The sequence below is a fragment of the Nicotiana tabacum genome, chromosome 9 (genome assembly GCF_000715075.1).
Source record: "Nicotiana tabacum cultivar K326 chromosome 9, ASM71507v2, whole genome shotgun sequence".
Taxonomy (NCBI): domain Eukaryota; kingdom Viridiplantae; phylum Streptophyta; class Magnoliopsida; order Solanales; family Solanaceae; genus Nicotiana; species Nicotiana tabacum.
The window spans coordinates 117,739,523-117,760,282 of NC_134088.1; the positions used below are offsets into that span (position 1 = coordinate 117,739,523).

At 34.7% G+C, this 20,760-nt stretch overlaps 2 protein-coding genes across 2 annotated transcripts; one reads left to right on the plus strand and one right to left on the minus strand.

Annotated features, from left to right (window-relative positions):
- Positions 1 to 1,833: 1,833 nt before the first annotated feature.
- On the minus strand, positions 1,834 to 5,948 carry LOC107762404 (chaperonin-like RbcX protein 2, chloroplastic). The gene is made up of 5 exons (XM_016580763.2): positions 5,261 to 5,948; positions 2,728 to 2,819; positions 2,450 to 2,507; positions 2,209 to 2,274; positions 1,834 to 2,115 (listed from the first exon to the last, which is right to left on the minus strand). The coding sequence occupies exons 1-5, from the start codon at positions 5,585 to 5,587 to the stop codon at positions 1,993 to 1,995; spliced, it is 666 nt and encodes a 221-aa protein (XP_016436249.2). The 5' UTR covers positions 5,588 to 5,948; the 3' UTR covers positions 1,834 to 1,992.
- A 3,756-nt stretch (positions 5,949 to 9,704) lies between these two features.
- LOC107762413 (uncharacterized) lies at positions 9,705 to 18,088 on the plus strand. Its single transcript, XM_016580772.2, has 3 exons — positions 9,705 to 9,862; positions 11,462 to 12,229; positions 17,577 to 18,088. The coding sequence occupies exons 1-3, from the start codon at positions 9,849 to 9,851 to the stop codon at positions 17,890 to 17,892; spliced, it is 1,098 nt and encodes a 365-aa protein (XP_016436258.2). The 5' UTR covers positions 9,705 to 9,848; the 3' UTR covers positions 17,893 to 18,088.
- The last annotated feature ends 2,672 nt before the right edge of the window (positions 18,089 to 20,760 follow it).

Consider the following 20,760-nt stretch of genomic DNA (forward strand, 5'->3'; position numbering starts at 1 on the left):
CTCGAATCGAGGTCGGGGCATTGTTTGCAGACTGATTTGATTTATTTTATCGTCCAATTTATGTATTTAATTCGTTGTTTATCAATTGATACTCAGTTTTTAGGGTAAACAATAATATTTTTCAAAGAGTATTTTTGGTAGGAAGAAAAGTCGAAATTGCTTCTGCTTCTGCTTCTGGAGACTATTTCTTTTTTGCTTTTTCAAAACTGCTTCTGCTTCTAGCCAAAAATATTTTTTTTTTTCAAAATAAATGCTTGGCCAAACACCTCAAATTGAGGAAAAAAGTATTTTTTGAAAAAAAAGAAGTACTTTTGGCATGGTGAGAAGCTTGGCCAAACATGCTATTAATCAGATATAGGATTTACCTTTTCTAAGGGAGTACTCTTTTGACCGACTCTTTCAACAGCTGCGACATCCATCACCGTGGATCATTATAAGAGTTTAAGTTCTATGTACAAGAATATTTGCATAATCAAGTTATTTATGAGGTGATTATTGTATTAAAAGCATAAATTTTTAACTTGATAAGCTTGGTAACTAACCTGCTATAATTAATAGCGGAGTCAGAATTTTCACTAAAGGGATTCAAAATATAAAGAAGTAAATTCACGAAGAAGTCAAGGGGGCCAATATATATTACATGTACATAAAAATAATTTTTTAGCGATTGTCTGGCGAAATGATGTCAATTGACACCCCTTAAATGCACGTGGCTCTGTCACTGCCTATAATAAGTTAAATTACACTTGATAGTGTAAAGAAGTTTTTATATTCTCACTGTATATAACTCAGATTATGCAGCAACAGATAGCGTTCTTAGTTAGCTTAGGAGCGGAGGTACGAGACAAAAAGGGAGTTTCCGTCGGAGGTACCACACAAAAATGGGAGTTTCCCTCTACTAAGCTGTTTCCACTGGACTTTAACAAATCCTTATTATAATCGTTAGTTTAGTGGCCACTCCACCCCCCACAAGTAGGAAATGTTTTTGAAAAGAAGTATCACTTGCGTCTGTCAATACCCTTGATGAGTTGATGAAGATATACATGATGTACATTATGAAATTAATCATCTTACATATACATGTGATAAAATTTAAGATCTCAGAAGAGAACCAATAAGTTTCTTCCCATTGTTTCATAAAAAAAGTTTCTTCCAATTGTTGCTAAAACTAATGAAGAACGATATTAATATTGGCGAAGAATGAAGATACTATTAGCATTACGATAATCAAAGGGATAAGCGTTGTTTTCGAAAGACCCATGGCTCAAAGCAAGCATGTATAATCACTACAATATAGGGAAAGAAAAAGGGACATTATAATAATCTCATGAAAACTGAAAACCATATCATTAGCCAATTCAGTGCAAGTTTGTCATGATTGTAGTTTCAGTTTTCACAATAGAAGAAACTCAAATTCCACTTGCAAAGGAGTCAGGAAGAGAGAAAATTTTCAGGAATGTATTTTACATTAACATCTTCCAGAGAAAAGACCACAGAATAGAAGTTGGGAATTGCAGTGCAACAAAGAAACTGCAATTTCTAAGACTCCAGGCTGATCTATCATTTCCATAAGAAGTCAACTAATCTTGAATTATACTGAATATATATATATATATTTAAAAAAAAAAAAAAGAAAAGGGCAGCCCAGGGCACGAAGCTCTCGCTATGCGCGGGGTCCGGGGAAGGGCCGGACCACAAGGGTCTATTGTACGCAGTCTTACCCTGTATTTCTGTAAGAGGTTGTTTCCCACAGCTTGAACTCGTGACCTCCTGGTCACGAGGCATCTAACTTTATCAGTTACACCAAGGCTCCCCTTCTTGATATACTGAATATGAAATACGAAATCCCTTTTATATACAGCTTAAGTTCAAGAATCCCGGTGATCTTGGAAGAATACAACATAAACTAATTTGCTGCAAATTTCAGTGAGAAGCTAATAGAATCTGAAAGAGAAAAGTGAAGTGAAATCAACAGTGCACAACGAGTTTCTTTCACCCAACTCTCTCCGAGTTCGTGTCATCTGATGGCCAAATCACAGTTTCCATGAGCCGTTCACGCATCACTTCCACATTCTGATCAGATATTCGGTTGTAGATCTCCTCGTGATCACATTTCTACAATAGATCAGCGGCAAAAATAAAATAAAACAAATAAGTATGACAGTTCCATGTCCAAAAGTTTTGAAGCAAAAGCGTTTTTCTTCTTACTTTTATCCATTTCGCATACAGACTGAGCCGTGTTACCATCACTTTTTCAGCGAGTTCTTGCTTCTCCTGTCAAGAATATCGTAAGAAGTTGTCAGCTCGCTTTCTTTTTCTTGTGAGAGTGATTTCTTTTCTCTTTTTAAAATCTTTGTCAAGAGCTCGGAGGTCATTTCAAAGATGCAAAGTCCATAGTTACTTAAATTAAGACACTTGATGTACATAAATGGAGGTCAAGAAGACTTACCTTAGCAAGGTTGCGAATAAAACGCTTCCCATCCCTAAGCTTATTTAGTGTAACATAACTGTTGAATAACAGATAGTCAAGAAACGAAGTGAACAAGCTCAAATGTTTGACATCAGTACTGCAGTGATTACTGCTCTCTTTAGCCATAAAATATTAAGATCAAGGGAAATAACTCAAGATTTAGGCATTTCTGTTTGATAATCTGAGAGCCAGTAGACCATAGGACACACTCTTATTCATTTAAAAAAAATACTTTTGAGAGGAAAATATGTACTTACTCATTGAACCATTGATATTGTGGAGAGTCCACTTCATTAAGTTGGTTCAAAATAGTCCTCACTGCTTTAAATGTGAAGTAGTTAAGAATTTGCTGCAGAAAAAATGCAAGTGTTTCAGATTTTGTTAAACAGCAACATATGAGAATACAATTATATTGGCGTCAACGTGCAGGATGTGAGACATATAGACATATAAATGAAGACTTCAGAATCAAATAAGGAATATGTCATATTTGGAAGGTATATCCCAAAAATCAACCCGACTAATTCCTTCTGCCAAAAACTATCTTTAATGTAACAAAACTTTTGGTGATATATCTTAAAAAGTTGTGTACAACCATTGAAGTAATAGACGAACGAAGGTCTACTATTCGACCAGGTTAATCAAGCAGATTGAGTGTCCTTTCCTTTCCATGTTTTTCAGGATGACAACATTAGAAAAGGTCATTGCTACTTGCGTAATCATCAATATTGGTTTCAACATGACATATAGGGGTAGCCCGGTGCACAAAGCATCCCGCGTTCACGTAGGGTCCGGGGAAGGGCCGCACCCCAAGTGGGTGTGATGTAGGCAACTTAGCCTGATGCACAGTGGCTGATTCCGCGGCTCGAACCGATGACCTATAGGCCATACGGGTTACATGACCTATACCTATGCTTTTATTGCTCTAGAACGAGAAATTCAAATAGCAAGAGTCTCAGAAAGAAATAGCTCTTGAACTAACAATATCATCTGTCGGAGAAGAAACAAAAAGTTGGATTTTTGTCCTCACAAAGTTGATCCAAGTGTAGCATGCCATTTAGAGGAACATAATCGAAAGAGTTTATCATCACATGACTGTGCCACCTTCTCTATCTCCACTCTCCAGTATTGTCTTATATGTGAATCTTTGCATAACTATTTCAAAGAGAAAGTATAGTCAACCGTCCCAGGGCTTTGGGTCAATGGCAAAGGTAGTACAACAAGGGATGTGCGGTAGGCGCATGTCAAGGGTTCGATTCTACTTGGAAACCGGGTCTGGTATTTAGTTGGAGAAGGGTAGAGGGGTGGGACCATTACCCACCGCCCACCGGATTGCGAAGCTGAAAACAACAGATGACCATTCTAATTTATTCATAAGCACAGTTAAAGAGAATCTCACATTGCCAAATCCAGTTACAACTTTCCAAAGAACTACCAATCTTATCATCAGCTAGTAAGTACCATAGCGACGAACCACGTAAGGATGGGAAGAGCAGGGGGATAGTACAATAGACTGCGTTATGATACATTTGATCCAGATCTTTCATACAATGCAAATATCAATAACACAACAAACAATTCAAACAGTTTACCTTCCCCATTAAAGAAAGATCAATAAAGAAAAGGCAAAACCTGAAAACTCACAACAAAGAATTGAGATAGTGACTAAGTTACTCATTCCGTCCCTAATGCTAAATTTGATTGGGGTGAAAGAGTTTCAAGAAAGAAAGTGATAGAGGAGCACACGTAAAACTGGAGGGTTCAATATTCCTCCATCTCAGCTCGTTTAGCCCCTGCAAAGTTGGAACTTGGAAGGAATTCATGAACTATAAATACTTCTCCTCTCCTTGGGTTATATCAAACAACGAGAGGTCAATTACCAAAAACTCCACCTAAAGGAAGTAAAACGATAAGTTTCTCACCACTCTACTGTGCTCGTTTTTCCGTTTTGGAACAAATAATGGTATTGAACTTCTAAAAGATCCCAGCTACAAGTACCATATAGTGTAGTTTCTGCAACTAGATCATATTTTGGTATTTGTTTCACCAAGATGGTGGTGTAAACGCATTTTGTATCATTGCGGAAAGAAGGGAAATAATTATAACTTATGTTTCAAATAATCTACCAGTTATCGCAGTAGATTAACTCCGCCTACATGAGCTTGCTCACATTGCCAGTCCCAAGGCGGATAAAGGAGGAGGGTTGTGGTAGGCTGACAACTTGCATAAAGCTAGTCAATTTATGATGAATCCTCATACTACAAAAGATTAGCTTAAATAGAGCGACATGGTTTGTTTTGATTCATATAGCCAACCCCAACCTACTTGATATTGAGTCATTGATGTTGTTGTTGTTTAATTGCAGTAGATTCTCAACAATTAGTGACCAATCACACATACAAATTGACTAGTTATGCATGTTTTCTTCGAATATACTGTCAAACTTCTTTATAACAATCGCGTTTGTTCCGGTATTTTTTGGATGCTATAGTGATGTGCTGTTATAAAGGACATATATTATAGCATAACATAAAAAATTATTTCCGAGAAAAAGTTGGTTTTTATAACGAATGTTTGTTATATAGGGATGTTTTTATAGTGCCTGTTTGTTATATAAGAATGTTATTATAGAGATGACTGACAGTAAAAGCATAAACAAATGTGCTAAACATGGGATCTCATAACACATTTCAAACATCAATAACTTCGTCTCAATCTCAAACTAATTAGCGAAGATTATATGAATCCTCTACTTCAAAAAAAAAACTTAAAAGATTAGAGCTTGCTCACCGTTTTGATATCATCAAAGCCATATTCATACTGCCCACCTAAATCACTGACAACCACAAGATTCCTCCTACTCTTTTTCTCCTTCTTTAAATTCTTGTAATTACCCTTAAATGCTTTTGCTGAAAACCTCAAATCTACAAAAGAACTGCTCAATTCCATTGAACCTAAGCGTGGCAATTGCTTCCTACCAATTGAAGAAGAACTCTTATGCAAAACTGAATCCCCAACACTCAATTTGTTGCAAGTTGGCAAAGCATCCAAACACAAACAAGGACTAGAATGTGAATCCACTATAGATGAACCCACAACAGACAATGCCCCCACCATTTTAACCAAGATTCAAAACCAAATAATAATTCAAGAAAATTAAAAGATACCCAAATGAAAATAAGAGGAAAAATTAAATGGGGTTCCAAAAAAATTGGAGCTTGACAAGTGAATTCACAAGTTCATGCACATAGATAAAGAAACAACTAGGTGCAAAGTGAGGGGAAAAAAATCAAGAAGTGAGGTATTTCTATTTGGACAAGCAAAAGGAAAGTAAAAGAGTAATTTTTCCTTGAAAATGTTTATTTATCAGAATTGCGAAGATTTTTGAGGTCCAAATTGTTCCAACCACATAAGATGATTCAACCTAAGGACCAAGAGATTCAAATAAAAGGTGTGTTTAGCTTTCTTGGTTCACCTTCCTACAGACAGTTGGACGGTTTGGTCCCAAATTTGCTGGGTTTTTTTAGCCACGTGTAAGGACCAACGACTGGATTTTAACTACTATAATAACTAACGTGTTCAATTTTTTGAAGGATTCCCAACTGGCGTGCATGTTACTTGTGGGGAAAAAAATTGTTACTTGTGGGGAAAGTGGAAAACAGACATGTCAAAATATAAGAAAAATATAAAAGAATACTAATATTGAAAGTATTAACAAACAGTAGTAACCTTGACAGGAGGAATATGCTGTCGAGGACTAGGGTAGTAGGTTAGTAAGTAGTCGAGCGTTCTCTTTATGTCTTCTCAGTTCGATATGATTAGTGTTAGTATTGAAAGTATTAACAAATAATAGTACCCTTGATAGGAGGAAGCGACAGTCGAGGATTAGGATAGTAGGTTAGTAGGTAATCAAACGTTCTCCCTATGTCTTCTCAATTCAATAGCATTAGTGTTATAATGTTATCTCTTTATTTTTAGATTGTTATTACTACTTGGTGTTTACTTGCTTTTTTGGCTTCGATTTTTCTGTTTTATCTTGTTGTTGTTACTTCTTTTTATTCTTTCTTTAGCCGATGGTTTATCGAAAACAATCTATCTACTCTTTTAAGATAGGGGCAAGGTTGCGTACATCTTACTCTCCCCAGACCTCACTCGTGGGAATTCAGTGAGTTGTTGTTGTTATTGTTGTTGTACACAAATACATTACTTATATTAAAATTTACGTATCACAGGCTCAATAGCTTTTGTTTAAATCATGTATATGCATTAGTCAATTTGCAAATAAATATCTATAAATATTTGATTATGAATTCATTATTAGTGTATATTATCTTAAATCATTATAAAAACTCATAAACTTCCAAAAGTAGTATGAAAAGGGATGATTTGCAACAACATAGGATGTCCAAAAAAAACTCATAATCTTCGAATTCTAAATCGTCTCTCAATATCGATATATAAGTCGATACAACTTAAGTATACTGGTATCAAGCATACATGTGCACTAAGAATTCAATTATATGCGATTCACTTAGCAAAACAACTACGATTATCACTATATTAATTAACTTCAACCCAACAGTAATATCCAAGAGACCACAGTTGCAAGATAATTGAGTATTTGACCACTAACTTCCCTTCTTGAAGAATTAACTTTTCGTGTAATAACTTTTAATTTTACTTTGTCCAAAATATATAGGCAAAGATTTAATTCCGAAATCCCAATATGAAAATGGTGGAGCTACACAGCTAGTGACGTTAAATTTAATAGTAGTAGATTTCGACAAATCTGTTAATTTTCGGATTAAGGGCCAATGTTAACTTTTTCTCTAAACATCAGTGATTATCTCTTTCATCGGGTCTCCCGAGTATTTGGTTGTTATTTATGTTGCTTTTACATGATTTCCCACTGTTGCGATTTTTGTTTTCTCTTCTTTAATGTGGTGCTTATGCTTCTTCTCTGAGCCGAATGTCTATTGAAAATATCCTCTCTATTTTCACAAGGTAGGAGTAAGGTTGCGTACACGTTACCATTCTCAGACCTCACTATGTGAGATTATACTGGATATGTTGTTGTTGTTGTTGTTGTTGTTGTTGTTTATCAGTGATTAGTTTTAGGGTACGCGCATTGCGCGTATACCCCGCACTAATAAATATAAAATTTTAAAAAATTACATAAATAATAATATGTTTGAGTTATAAAATAAAAATTAAATAAAAAATATAAGTTCATGACAATGATGAATGTATGATTTTAGCATTGTGTTTGTGGCATTCAGCTTGATTTTTCTCCAAATGGTAATGTCATATTTATTATGCGTATGTAAATCATTTTGGAGTTGAGAGACTAAATTTTGAGAGAAGATTCGCGAGAGACAATTTTAAGAATAACTTCATGCATTTTTTTCGCGTTGTGACGATTATTGCCTCTTTTTTTTAAATGCATCTTTATAGATTTTTTTTTTTCCAGAAAATTGACTCTTGAAACAATAATGAAATCAGTAAATGCAACTAAAATCCAAATTAAAGACAAATATGCTATAGTTTCCGTCTAAAAGTGCTTGTGTTGTTAGAAAAATAAAAATATACGACAGACAAAAATTCTTTTGAATAAACATTTTAATTTATATAAGGTAAAATCTGAATAGATTTTAAAGCCTTAAATTTTAGACTTTCTGTCTAGTTTAAATAAAGAAAGATTTAATAATCATATTTTTAGTTATTTTAAATGTGCTAAATAGTAGAAAAAATTATTAAATAACTACTTTGTCCGGTGTGAATTCTATTTTTAAGACTAAAAGAGGCGAACAACATTTCACTAAAGACCTTCGTGCTTTTAATATAACTGGTATGAAAGTACGCGTTCTGCGCGTACCCATATTAATGAGTATATAATTTTATAAAATTATACAAATATTATTAAACAATGTGTTAATTGAGTTATACAATAACAATAAAAAAGTGTCAATTCATTATTGTGCTTTTGCAACTATTTATCTATTCTGGTTATGTTATGGTATTCATGCTTAACAAAGATTGAAAAAATAATATGGAAAATTACCTCTAGAATAATTATATTTGGATAGGTTGAATTTGTGTGATTAAAACATAAATGCATTAATTGTCGTATAAAGAAACGTAAGTGTCTTTTATTTTGACAATGTGTTGAACTTTTTTCTAGTAATTCTTCCAAAAGAAAAAAATTAGTCTTAGTAAAAAACTAAAAATTGATAAACATGTCGTAAGTTGTTTTCCAAATATTGAAAAATTATTATTCATGGTTGATATTTAAAATAAATAAATAAATAAAGAATTATCAGTTTATGTAGAACTTAAAAAAAGTCACAGATACTTATTTTCTCCTACGGTTAGAACAAATGCCAAAGCAACTTTAATTAACAACCACAATATTACTTTGCTATTAATTCTCTTTAGTTTTACAGTTTTGATATCACTTGTCTTTTACAAACTGATATGTTATACAAAACAAATATGAAAAGATTTTATATAATATATTTATTATTAAAACTTTTTAAATCATTCAATAAGGAAGAATTTAATACATAGTATTTAGTTGATTTAAAAAATACTAAAGTTTAGGGGGAAACTCAATTGACGATAAAAGTTTGGATCTTTACACAAATATGCGTGGTTGCAATTTAACTTTATTTTTATCTAATTTAGTTTACATATGATTAAATAATTCTTAAAAAAAGGAGTAAAACTTAGACATAGATGCTTTCTACGATTCCTAATTAATTATAAAGATCATTAAACCTAGGAAACTTAAAGTAGAAGAGTAAGATTCTTATCAGTTTTTGCATAATTAGGAATAAGCGTGGTAAATTCACAAAGATCTTCGTCTTCTAGTAAAACTTAAAGTAGAAAAGTATGATTTAAATAAGAAAAGTTTTAACAATAAAAATCTTGTTGATTTTAGTATCCTAAATAGTAGGAAAAATAATCAAATTACTATTTTGTCCAATATGAACTCTATTTTTAAAGAATAAAAAAGGCGAACAACATTTCGCTATGGACCTTCGTACTTTTAATATAGTATAGATATAGATATAGATTATATCTGTGTCAACGAGCGTATATAGAGGACCAAAATAAACTAACCCCAAACATTAAGGACCATTTTGTCATTTTCTCAGTAACTTTATATGTCACTTAACCCCCTCTATATGTCAATAGAGGTAAGAAAATTAATAAAAATTGAAACGACGTCGTTGGACACGTTGCAGCTTACCACATAAACGAAAACGCCATTCTAATTTCCAGTTAGTTCCAATTGAAGAACCCTAAACTTTCCCCCAAAACCCCCGTAAAGAAGCACTAAAGACATAGGGAAAAATCGATCTGGAGCTCCAGCAAAATGTATTACAGAGGGTAAGCATCCAAATTCTTCTTTAATCCCATGTTTGATATTTATTTATATTTCCTTATTTTTATTTTTTTGTAATATTCCTTTTTTTTTTTTTTGGTTATTGGGGTCTGTATGATTTTGTTGGATTTTATTTATAGCTTGTCCTTTATTGTGATTTTGATTGTTTTCTCTTAGTGGGTCAAAAGTGTAGGATACATTCTTGATACATTGATATAAATGTTAGGGAAATCATGCTTAATTACTGAATTACTGAATTTCCTAGCATAGACTTTGTATTTTGAGGTCTTATGAGATACCCACCAAGGAATTTGCTTGCTTTTTGTTGTTGTTGTTGTTGTAATTTACACTTGTATAGTTGACCGAAGAAGTGATGTTGATGCTTTACAGAGGCTGATCCAAGATTTAAACTTTATGAGTTTGAGATGCCACTGAAAAATACGGGAGTTAGTTATAATTATGAACTAATTAACTAGCTCTTTTATTGGTTATTGGGACATTAACACTTACTAATAAGAGTTTTCGTTGATCTATGAACGGGAAGAATGAAAGCAAGCCACTATGCTAATTCCTCATCCGCAAATCCCATAGGTTTTTCTTCTTAAAGAATGAAGAATTGGAGGAGGGATTGAGTTACTTGGTTTGAAATTTAATATTTGTACATATTTAGTAGATTTTTGACATATACACAGGGTATGAGCCAAAGCTTGTGAATTCGGTCAAACATGTAGTTTATACAGTACATCCCCCCTCCTCCCCGGTTACAAAAAGGGCAGCCCGATGCACTAAGCTCCCACTATGCGGCCGGACTACATTGGCAAGGAGAAGTATGGTTTAGAGTCTTGATGCAACACTGAAGCGCCCACAAAGCGAGGCGAAACGCTCAACATGTTTTGAGCCTCGCTTCAGGGCTTAAGCGTGCCTTTAACAACACTGAGTAGATGTCCATTGTGTGAAGAGCATCCGGAAGAAGTTGGCCATCTCTTCTTGCATTGTAGGGTCACTAGGTAGCTGTGGAATATGTTTTTGGTAATTTTGGGCATGAGTTGGACCATGCCAAAATCAATTGTTGAGCTCTTGCAAGGTTGGAGCAAAGAGGGGATTAGTAAGAAATCTCTAAGAACTTGGAATACCATACCTCAAGCCATTTGGTGGACTGTCTGGCTTGAAAGAAACAATAGAATTTTTGAAGGCACATCGAGCAATATTCACAGCCTTAAACAGAGATGTATTTTTTTGTTAGCTTTTTGGTGCAATCTGGTAATTGAACATGATGTAGATGGAATGCTAGATACAATAGAGGGTTTGCACAACCTGTAATTATGCTTGATGCACTAGCTTAGTGCATAAATTTATAATATCTTTAATTACTTATCAAAAAAAAAAAAATCATAGTGGGTGATAGGGTCTTGGATTTTGCAATCTCTTAGGTGAAGACAAAGCAATATAATCTTCTAAATTTTGTTTGGCTTTGTTCTTTGATCTATCTGCTCTTTTCATTAGTCTATCTTCTTTTTTTCCAAATGGGATAGGATAATACCTGTTTTATTGATTTTGAGTTGGATACTGACAAAAACGCTTGCTTTCATTTTGATTTAATGAAGAAACTATGTTGACGGTGGTGATGCCCGTGAAATGGGCTTCAAAAGGCAACGCATAATGGATCAAGGTTCCTCCTATTATGCTACTCCTCCGGGTTCAAGTTATTTGTACAATCCTCCTCCTCCTCCTCCACCTCCCCCTGCATACTCTTACACTGGCCAGCCTCCACCTTTCCCTGTTGTTCGACTCCGTGGCCTCCCCTTTGATTGTTCAGAGACTGAGATTGCTGATTTCTTGCATGGTTTGGATGTAATTGATGTGCTTTTTGTCCACAAAGGTGGCAGATTTACAGGGGAAGCATTCTGTGTTCTGGGATACCCTCTTCAAGTTGATTTTGCTCTTCAGAGAAACAGGCAGAATATTGGAAGAAGATATGTTGAGGTTTTCAGAAGCAAGAAGGAGGAATACTATAAGGCTATAGCCAATGAAGTTTTTGATTCTCGTGGCGGTTCAGTTCCGAGGGCTAGATCTACTGATGAAAGGAAAGACTTAGCAGAACACACTGGTGTATTATGGTTGAGGGGATTGCCATTCTCAGCTAGCAAGGAAGATATTATTGAATTCTTTAATGATTTTGAGCTTTTGCAAAAATCAATCCATATAACAGCTACTTTTGAGGGTAGACCTACCGGGGAAGCATATGTTGAATTTGCTAGTGCAGATGATTCAAAAGCTGCAATGGCCAAGGATAGGATGACAATAGGGAATCGCTACATAGAGCTCTTCCCTTCATCACCTGAGGAGTTGGAGGAAGCACTTTCAAGGTGCAGGTGAGTACTAAATTCTTTTTCACTGTCAATCAGTATTTAATGTGTTTTATCCTCTCTGATCTTATGATATCGTGTCTATTACCTAAAATTGTTGGTTTGATAGCGAGATTCCTCTTCCTTGTTCTTTTTCTCTCTCCCTATCCCCATTTTGTTAGTTACAAGTAGATCAGAAGCCATTGTTCTACCATGTAATATTGTGAATACGTCATTTGAGTGGGGACCCAAACCTCCACATCCCGTTACTTTATATCTCACTGTGTCAATTATGTCTTTCCTACTGTTGAGCTGAAATTGTAAAATCGCATTTTTACACTTGTCGACAGGTGTTTTATTTAAACTTTGTTAGATGTCAAGAAAGTACGTCATGGGCATGTTTCTTAAAAAACTTTCTTGTATGTCTTTGTTTGAATGAAAGTTGAAAGTTAAATAAGAACACGATCTTCCTTCAAAATTCTTGCAATTTTTGTATGACCATTTTTGGAGTAAAGTCATTTTTGGTGGGAACTGGAACACGTTTTCCAAAGTTCTTTAACTTACTATAAAGCAGAAACATTACAAGGAAGTTAGCTGTTCGGTATTTCCTTATCAAATGGTGCCAAGTTCCATCTTTTTAATTGTTTTATTTGGAATTTAAATGGACAAACGGATTGAGAAATGCATGAGGATGCCTGAAAAATGCATTTGCATCACGGTAATGCATTTTGTACGGCACTCTTTCCTTTTTGGTTCAGGTATGAAGGATTGACACCTTTCATTTAATCTATTATTAGAAACTCTTTCAAATAACATTCGCATCTTACCCTTGATGATGTACTTATATGAATGACTTGGCATATGGAAGACCGCAAGATTCTAATGATATATTAGGTATGTTTGACGTATGTAGCTTATATGTTGAAAATCTTTTCTTTATTTCAATTTTTTTTTGGATAGTTATAATAAATATATTTGAAGAAGTCATCGAAGTTTGTGTCTTAGTTGAGGACTAAGTAAATGAGGCAAATAAGTTAAGGAACTGGTCAATGGCATCCTCAACACTAGGACAGTCAAGTAACCGATTGCATTTGTCTGTGGACTATATGCTGAGATAAAAGTTCTTATAGTTAGTGCCCACTTTTTGTTTCTCATCATTGATTGATGCGGACCTACTGCAACATTTTTCGGAGACTATACCAATATGCTTGATTTTCTCTCAGTCAGTGATAAGCGGAAAGCGCAAAAAAGCGATGTCCATAGGGCTTGAAGTGAAAAGCGAGCAGTGAAACACATGCTTCTTTAAAGTGAAGTCACAATTTTTGATTAAAAAAGAATACCATATATATACCATATAAAATTTTATTGCTGTAAAATCATCTTGTTAAGGGTAAAAGGAGAAGTTGAGAGGTTTTTTTGAATGAGGTAGTGTCTGAGCCAGCTTCTGCGTACCTCGACTATTGAACCGGGTACCTGCTACCTTCCATTAGCACACTTACCGTGTGACCCTGTCCACCAAGGCTTGGACAATGGTAAGAAATCATCTAGTGTTTTTGGTCTTCGTTGAGTTTTGAACCATGATTCTCCTCCTACTTCATTGACCACTACACCATACCTTTGGATGCTAAACGGGAAGTGTAGAGTTGAGTTGTTCCTAAATATAGAAAGGTATCATTCTTCTTGGCGTAGACTAAAAAGATAAGAGTATCACATAAAATGGGACGGAGGGAGTAGTATATATCTATTCCTTTGATATTCCCATAATCAAACCAAAAATTCAAAAAGTTAAACAAGAAAACTTTGTACAGTCAAGCGTGGATGTTTGTCCTTTCGAACATCTACTATATCTCTCCTTCCACAAGCTCTACATAATACACTGTGTGGTAGCTGCACGAAACTTATTTACTTGTTGATGGGAATCATATCCCAAACAGGAGAAACTCTACTGATTATGAATTGACCCATTTTACTCAGCACAAGAACAAAAACTTTTGTCTACATCTCTATGAAGAAATAGCTGATTTCTTTTTCTTTTTCTGATTGTTTGAAGAAATTGGTGATTTGTTGTTGCTGCTTTTTTTTTTTTGGGGGGGGGGGGGGGTTAAACCGCCCCCAACCTCCAGTAGGCCCCATGTGCCTGTCATCGCGAGCTGAGCTCTCACAACTAGGGCAACTCTCTTGTCGGTGATTTATTGAATCTTCAACAACTTAAATAACTTTATTCAATTCTCAGTATTTGCATGACGTTCTAAACTTGATGTCCTATTAGTGGTCGTGATATGTGACTACAACATTGTGTTGAAATGGAGGATTCCGGTTGATGCACAAACCTCAAGTTCCAGAATTGATCCTTTAGTGGTGAATGATCGAGCTAATTATTGTAATGACATTCAACTCTCCTTTCATCAGCAACTTTGAAGCTAGTTTTTACTGTACTCACTAGCTTGTTATATGTTTCTATACTCCCGCTCCAAAGGATAACTGCTTTGAACACCAACTTTTCATTAGCCATTTTTGGCGACGATTTTCTCTCTGTAGTCTTTGTTATCCTTTGCTAAACTCTAAACTTTTGTACAGTAATTTTTCGTTGCATAAGAAAGATTCCTCAGCTCCAATGTGCCTTCCTTTCTAATTGATGTACTCATGCCTGATCCCCCTTCTTTTTCTAATTGTTGTTGAGATGGATGTGCGGGCACACTAGGCTGAATAAGATTAGGAATGAAGATATTCGGGAGAGGGTGGGCGTTGCTACCATGGACGACAAGATGCGGGAAGCGACGCTTAGATGGTTCGGGCACGTGCGGAGGAAAAGCTTAGATGCCCCGGTTAGGTTAGGAGGTGTGAGGTGTGAGCGATTGACTTTAGCAGGTACGAGAAGAGGTAGAGGGCAGCCTAAGAAGTATTGGGGCAAGATGATCAGACAAGACATGGCGCGACTTCAGATTTCCGAGGACATGGCTTTTGATAGGAAGGTGTGGAGGTCGAGCATTAGGGTTGTAGGCTAGGGGGTAGTCGAGCGTTTTTCCTCTTTGTACCGGCTAGTCTGATAAAGTTGTGTCTAGGACTGCTAGCGGTTTATGTTGTGTTCACACTATTTTTTTCGTTTTGCACAGTATTGTGTTATTGCCCTTCCACTTATTTGATGTCTCTTACGATGCTGATATTAGTTTTCTGGTTTCGTGTGTTGTTACAGATCTATTCTTTTGTTCTTTTCTGATATTATTGTCTCTTCTGTTGAACCGAAGGTTTCCCGGAAACAGCCTCTCTACCCCTCCGGGGTAGGGGTAAGGTCTGCGTACAATCTATCCTCCCCCGACCCCACTAGTGGGATACTACTGGGTTGTTGTTGTTATTGTATGTTGTTTCCCATCTTACCAACTAATATTTGGGTTCATTCCTCCATCCTAAATCTAAAGAAAATTACTCTATTTGCAAGTCGTTTTTCCACGTTAGATGAAATGGGGAAAGCAAACACAATGAGATGGCAAACACAAAATTCAGTAATTTGAGAATTCATTGTAAATATGGTGAATGCCAATTCATTTTAGTTGTTATTCGCACAGTTACATTATGTCCGTTGTTTGACATGAGCCTCTTAAGTTTCGTTAAAGATTAAGGGATTAGATTTAGAGATTTAGCTAGTTAATAATGCGATGAAACATGTCCAAATGGAGTATAGCGGATATAGAGGATTCATATCGTTGAACTCAACTAGTTTTGGGTGGCATTATTGCCGTTATTGTTGTTAAACAACAGCCACCCGTCACAGGGGCCAATATGGCTATTCCCAACTTGCCACCGGTTACTCGGACTCTTAACCTCATGATTGGGGGTAGAGGACCCTGCACACTAGGTTATCTCTCTCTTGTCTTGGTGCCGGTTCATTCTCCTTTTTTTTTTTTTTTTTTTTCCAACTATCTTTGGATGGACAAGAGAGAGATTTACAAAATTATATGCGCGACGAACTCTTCTAGTTTATGCTTCTGATGGGGGTTATCTTCAAGCCGTCCCTTTCCGAGTATGCTTTTATGCAGACCATTTTTGAAGCTTTGTTTTAGTCTCAGTGATACATATTTGAGTTGTGGTATATCATCTTGTTCATGGTCAAAACTTATGGTGTACTATTCCAATGTTTAAAATAGTTGATAATTTGTTTGTTATTGATAAATTGCCCTTGTGAAAGAGGATTAACTATGTTGATTCATTGTTTCATCATGTCAACATATACACGTCTTCTATGATCTTGTTAGTAGTTTGCTTTCCCTGACAATGGCACATCTTGCATTGTAACTTTTAAGGGAGAAAAACACCAGAAGTGAATAACATGCCAAAGAGCAAGATTAACACCAGAAGTGAATAACATGCCAAAGAGCAAGATTATCTCTTAACTCTGGTTGATGCAAATACGGGTTTCGCTAAGCTTGGTAGACTGTAGCCATCACCTATTATGCTAGTGAGGTTATATAATCTTTCCTTGAGTGAATATATCTCTTAACCTACTGCATTGCAACAGTGAACGCATCTCTATTTGTGATGTGCCCTACGACTTCGGAGGTCACTTTTCTAGAGAAACACAAGGCTGCTTTATGAAAATTGTGTCTATGTGAACTTAGAAAATTTTAATAGCATCTATTTACATTTTTACCGACTTCAATAAGTTACTGACAACTTTGAGGATAAGGGACTTTACCAAATCTCTAGCTGTACCAGAGTACAGGTGTGAAATTACTGACAACTTTGATATGCTGTTTGGACATGACTTGTGTTGAGGATAGCATGCTTCATCTTCCTTTAAGCAAGGATTTAGGTATTTAAGATATAGCACATGATATCTTTGCTTCATAGGAACTGACTTTCGGAAAAAGGATAACCAAGGAGCTGACGTTTGGTTAACGTTATTAATCTGGTAATGCAGGACTTTATACATCATATCAAACGTTGTATAGAACAATACAGATCATTATACCATGATTGTTTTTGCTTATAGATGTAACCGACTGACACCTTTCCCTTGAGGCATTATCTGTTTTCTTTTGTTGCTCACATTATCAGAATCAATAACTGATTTATTTAGACAAAAGGGCATCAGGATTGATAACTGACTCTAGAGGCAGGAAGCTTAACAAGTTGTCAATTATAGGGATTAGAAATGACTCAGCCAAACCTTCAACTTTCCTAGAGCTTGCCTTTGTTGTACCAAACCTTCGATACACATTCATTAGATGTTCAAGCATATATCAGGTTGGTGGTTGCATCATGTTCTCAATTTGTTCTCTTCATGGTTTTGCTGATGTAGTGCCATTTGAAGTAAATGAGAGATTGTATAACCTCTACTACTAAGACGAAAAATATTTGATATGACCTTGTATGTCAGGGTACTGGAGAAACCACTGGATGGGAAGGAAATGAATGAAGACACTTGTATTTTGCGAATGAGGGGTTTGCCATTTTCTGCTGGGAAGGATGATATCATGGATTTCTTCAAAGATTTTGAGTTGTCGGAGGATGCAATTCATGTCACATTTCTTCCAGATGGAAGACCAACTGGAGAAGCTTTCGTTGAGTTTGCAAGCAATGATGATGCCAAAGCTGCTCTGGCCAAGGATAGGATGACTCTTGGAAGTCGTTACGTTGAGCTTTTCCCATCCTCAACCGAGGATATGAATTACGCTGTATCAAGAGGCCGGTGATAAATTTTGGTTTTCCTTAGTTAATAATCTTTATGTTGTAACTTGGCAATTTGGTGATAGTATTATGCGAGGTTGACTTTATTTTTCAGTAGAGGAGATACAAAGGATTTTTGGAAGGTGAAGCACATGGTATACTTTTGCATTCATATGTTTGCTCATGTTTTGAGTTTCAATGCGATTTTTCATTGTTATCTTTTTAGCCATTTTAGCTAGTTTACTTTAGGCCATATATTTCTAGGGGATTTTTCGTCCAACCAGAGGTTTATATGTTAAGCAAAAGTATATTTGGTATAATATTGGTCTGACACGAGCTTAGATTGTGCGATATGGTAAGTGAGATTCATATAGCTGATTTCAACTTGCTTGCGTGAGATATAACAATCACCCAGTGAAATTTTAGAAGTGGGGTCTGAGGAGGTAATGTTTATGCAGGCTTTATCCCTATCTAGGGGAGGTAGAGAGGATATTTCCGAAAGACCCTCGGCTCGATTTGGAAACTACTCATGTTCTACTTTAATTGATTTTTGGCATTTTTTTGTGGTCCACAATATTTGATTTTTTCAAATATCAAAAAGGAATTAACTTCTTTTTTCCAAAGTTACCATTAGAATAAAGAGCCTAGGAGTATTTGTTATATTTCTAATGAATAAATTTAGGTTAATATGTTCAATTTTATTTTTAATTAATGCTAAAAGGTAAATTTCTTAATATGTGCGAAAAAGACCAAAACATCAATCAAAGTGGACCGGAGAGAGTAGCTTAGCAGATATTGACTACCGTTACTTTTCTATTTAGTAAATGTAGCAAGCAGTCATAAACAACATCAGTAAATCCAGTGTAATTTTATAAGTGGAGTTTGGTGAGAGTAGTGAGTACGTAGCTTTACTCATATCTTGTGAAGATAGAAAAATTATTTTCGATAAAACAAGCCGTCGTAAACATGACACATGTATACCCAGCTAAATGGGTCAAATAAGCTACAAAATAATACCATTTAGGTAGAATAAGGTGATCATAGTCTTTTGAAGACTATGTTAATAAACAAATCAATGGTATACATGTTCTTTTCTAAATTTTTTTAAAATATCTCCAATATAAGTGAAATAGAATTTCTTAGTTACAGCAACGTCTGTTTACCCAATATAAATTCCAACGAGAGTTTGTATTCCTTTTGTAAAGGATTATTTGACAATTCATTCTTTTTATAATGATGATATTCGAAATAACTCGTGCATATTTCGACTATTTTACAGGATATTTGTTATCTTTCATCACCATATTTGTCGAATAACTCTTGGCATCAAAGTTATGCGGAAGAAAGTAATCACTTACCGTTTTTTGTCTCAACTGAAATTTGAATCAGTTCAGCATCAAAATTCACTTATTGTTTTTTGTCTCAACTGAAATTTGAATCCTACTTCCCACAATTTTACATTTTCATTGCTATTCGATCACATCATTGGATGCTATTTAGCAATTCATTTTTTAAAAAGTTAAATGGATTTAGAATTCTCTGAGTAACATAAAGACAATGAAATCTAAACATCTGCAGTTTATGCTTGTGTCCAGTGGAAAAAACAAAAACATCAGACAGAATGGTATCAATTTAATTAAACTTAGTATTCCAAAGTTCAAAGAATTCAGTGAAATGCACGTGTGGGTACATTAATACTAAGATTAGCCTGACATTAAGGGGTATCCTAAGTTCAATGTGTCCTAAAAGATAAAGCCAACAGATGAAATTATTTAAATAGTTGTTGACTAATTGGACCTTTAATTAATTAATTACTAGGTTTTTAATTTTTAAAAATGCCTCAATATTTCACCGACAAAGATAGTTACTGCCACTTTGGCAACTTGCATGATATTTTTTTCTTTTTTATTTAATATAAATTTCTGTCTTTTTGTGTTTAATTTCTATGACTAATATTATTATTGTAATCGTTATGGATATGAACAAATTGCTAGCAGCTGTCCTTCAGAAAATTGGACACACTTGTCAGTAACCTTATCAATATCATAGGGACTTTAGAAAAATGTCTTTCCCATTTTTATGAAGTTCTTTAAAAAAAAATGTACACATATATGTACACATATACATAAATTATGTCAAAACAGTACTCCTTCCGATCCATCATAAGTGACTTTTTGGCTTATTTATTTTAATTCAAAATAAGTGTCATTTTTACATAATAAAAAATGAATTAACTTTAGTTTTTTAAATTTGTCATTATTTAAACCAAATAGCCGCTCATCAAATCTCTTATATTAAAAATTGTCAGTTGATGTGTGTGTATATATATATATATATATATATATATATATATATATATATATATATATATATTAAATTCATATATAATATATGTATAATTGTATATAATCAATATATAATATATAATTTATGTATATAGGCTAGAAAAAGTAAATATTGAATTTGGCCAATCATTTGTGTAACAATCCCTTTACATATCCCAATGCGTCAAGCTAATAATATGTAAATCTTAATTAAGGGTAATTAGTTAAAATACTTATTTTTTCTAGGAATTAGTTTTTCTTACTGAGCGTGCCAAAGACTAATCGGTCACTTATTATGGATCGGAAGGAGTAATGCTTAATGACTCTCGTTGTTGCATAAAAAGTGAAAACAGACAATATGCACCCAGTGTAGATAAATAAAGTATGTGATGGTAAAAATTTACCCGCATTGGATATTTTCATCAAGCCAATAAATATATGTCACACATGCATTTTTCTTACATAACTATAATGAATTAAATATATGTTCTCACTTCATTAGATCATTTAATCATGGTAAATAGGTATGGTTAGGTTTAAATATCCGGTGTGAATAAGTTTTTACGGGAG

Bases quoted from the DNA above. Each gene is read 5' to 3' on its own strand.
- LOC107762404 (XM_016580763.2), bottom strand. From the start codon at position 5,587: ATGGTGGGGGCATTGTCTGTTGTGGGTTCATCTATAGTGGATTCACAT. The intron at 2,508-2,727 runs GTAAGTACATAT...GTTATTCAACAG, and splicing joins CAATATCAATGGTTCAATGA to TTATGTTACACTAAATAAGC. The intron at 2,275-2,449 runs GTAAGTCTTCTT...TATTCTTGACAG, and splicing joins TTATTCGCAACCTTGCTAAG to GAGAAGCAAGAACTCGCTGA.
- LOC107762413 (XM_016580772.2), top strand. The intron at 12,230-17,576 runs GTGAGTACTAAA...CTTGTATGTCAG, and splicing joins GAAGCACTTTCAAGGTGCAG to GGTACTGGAGAAACCACTGG.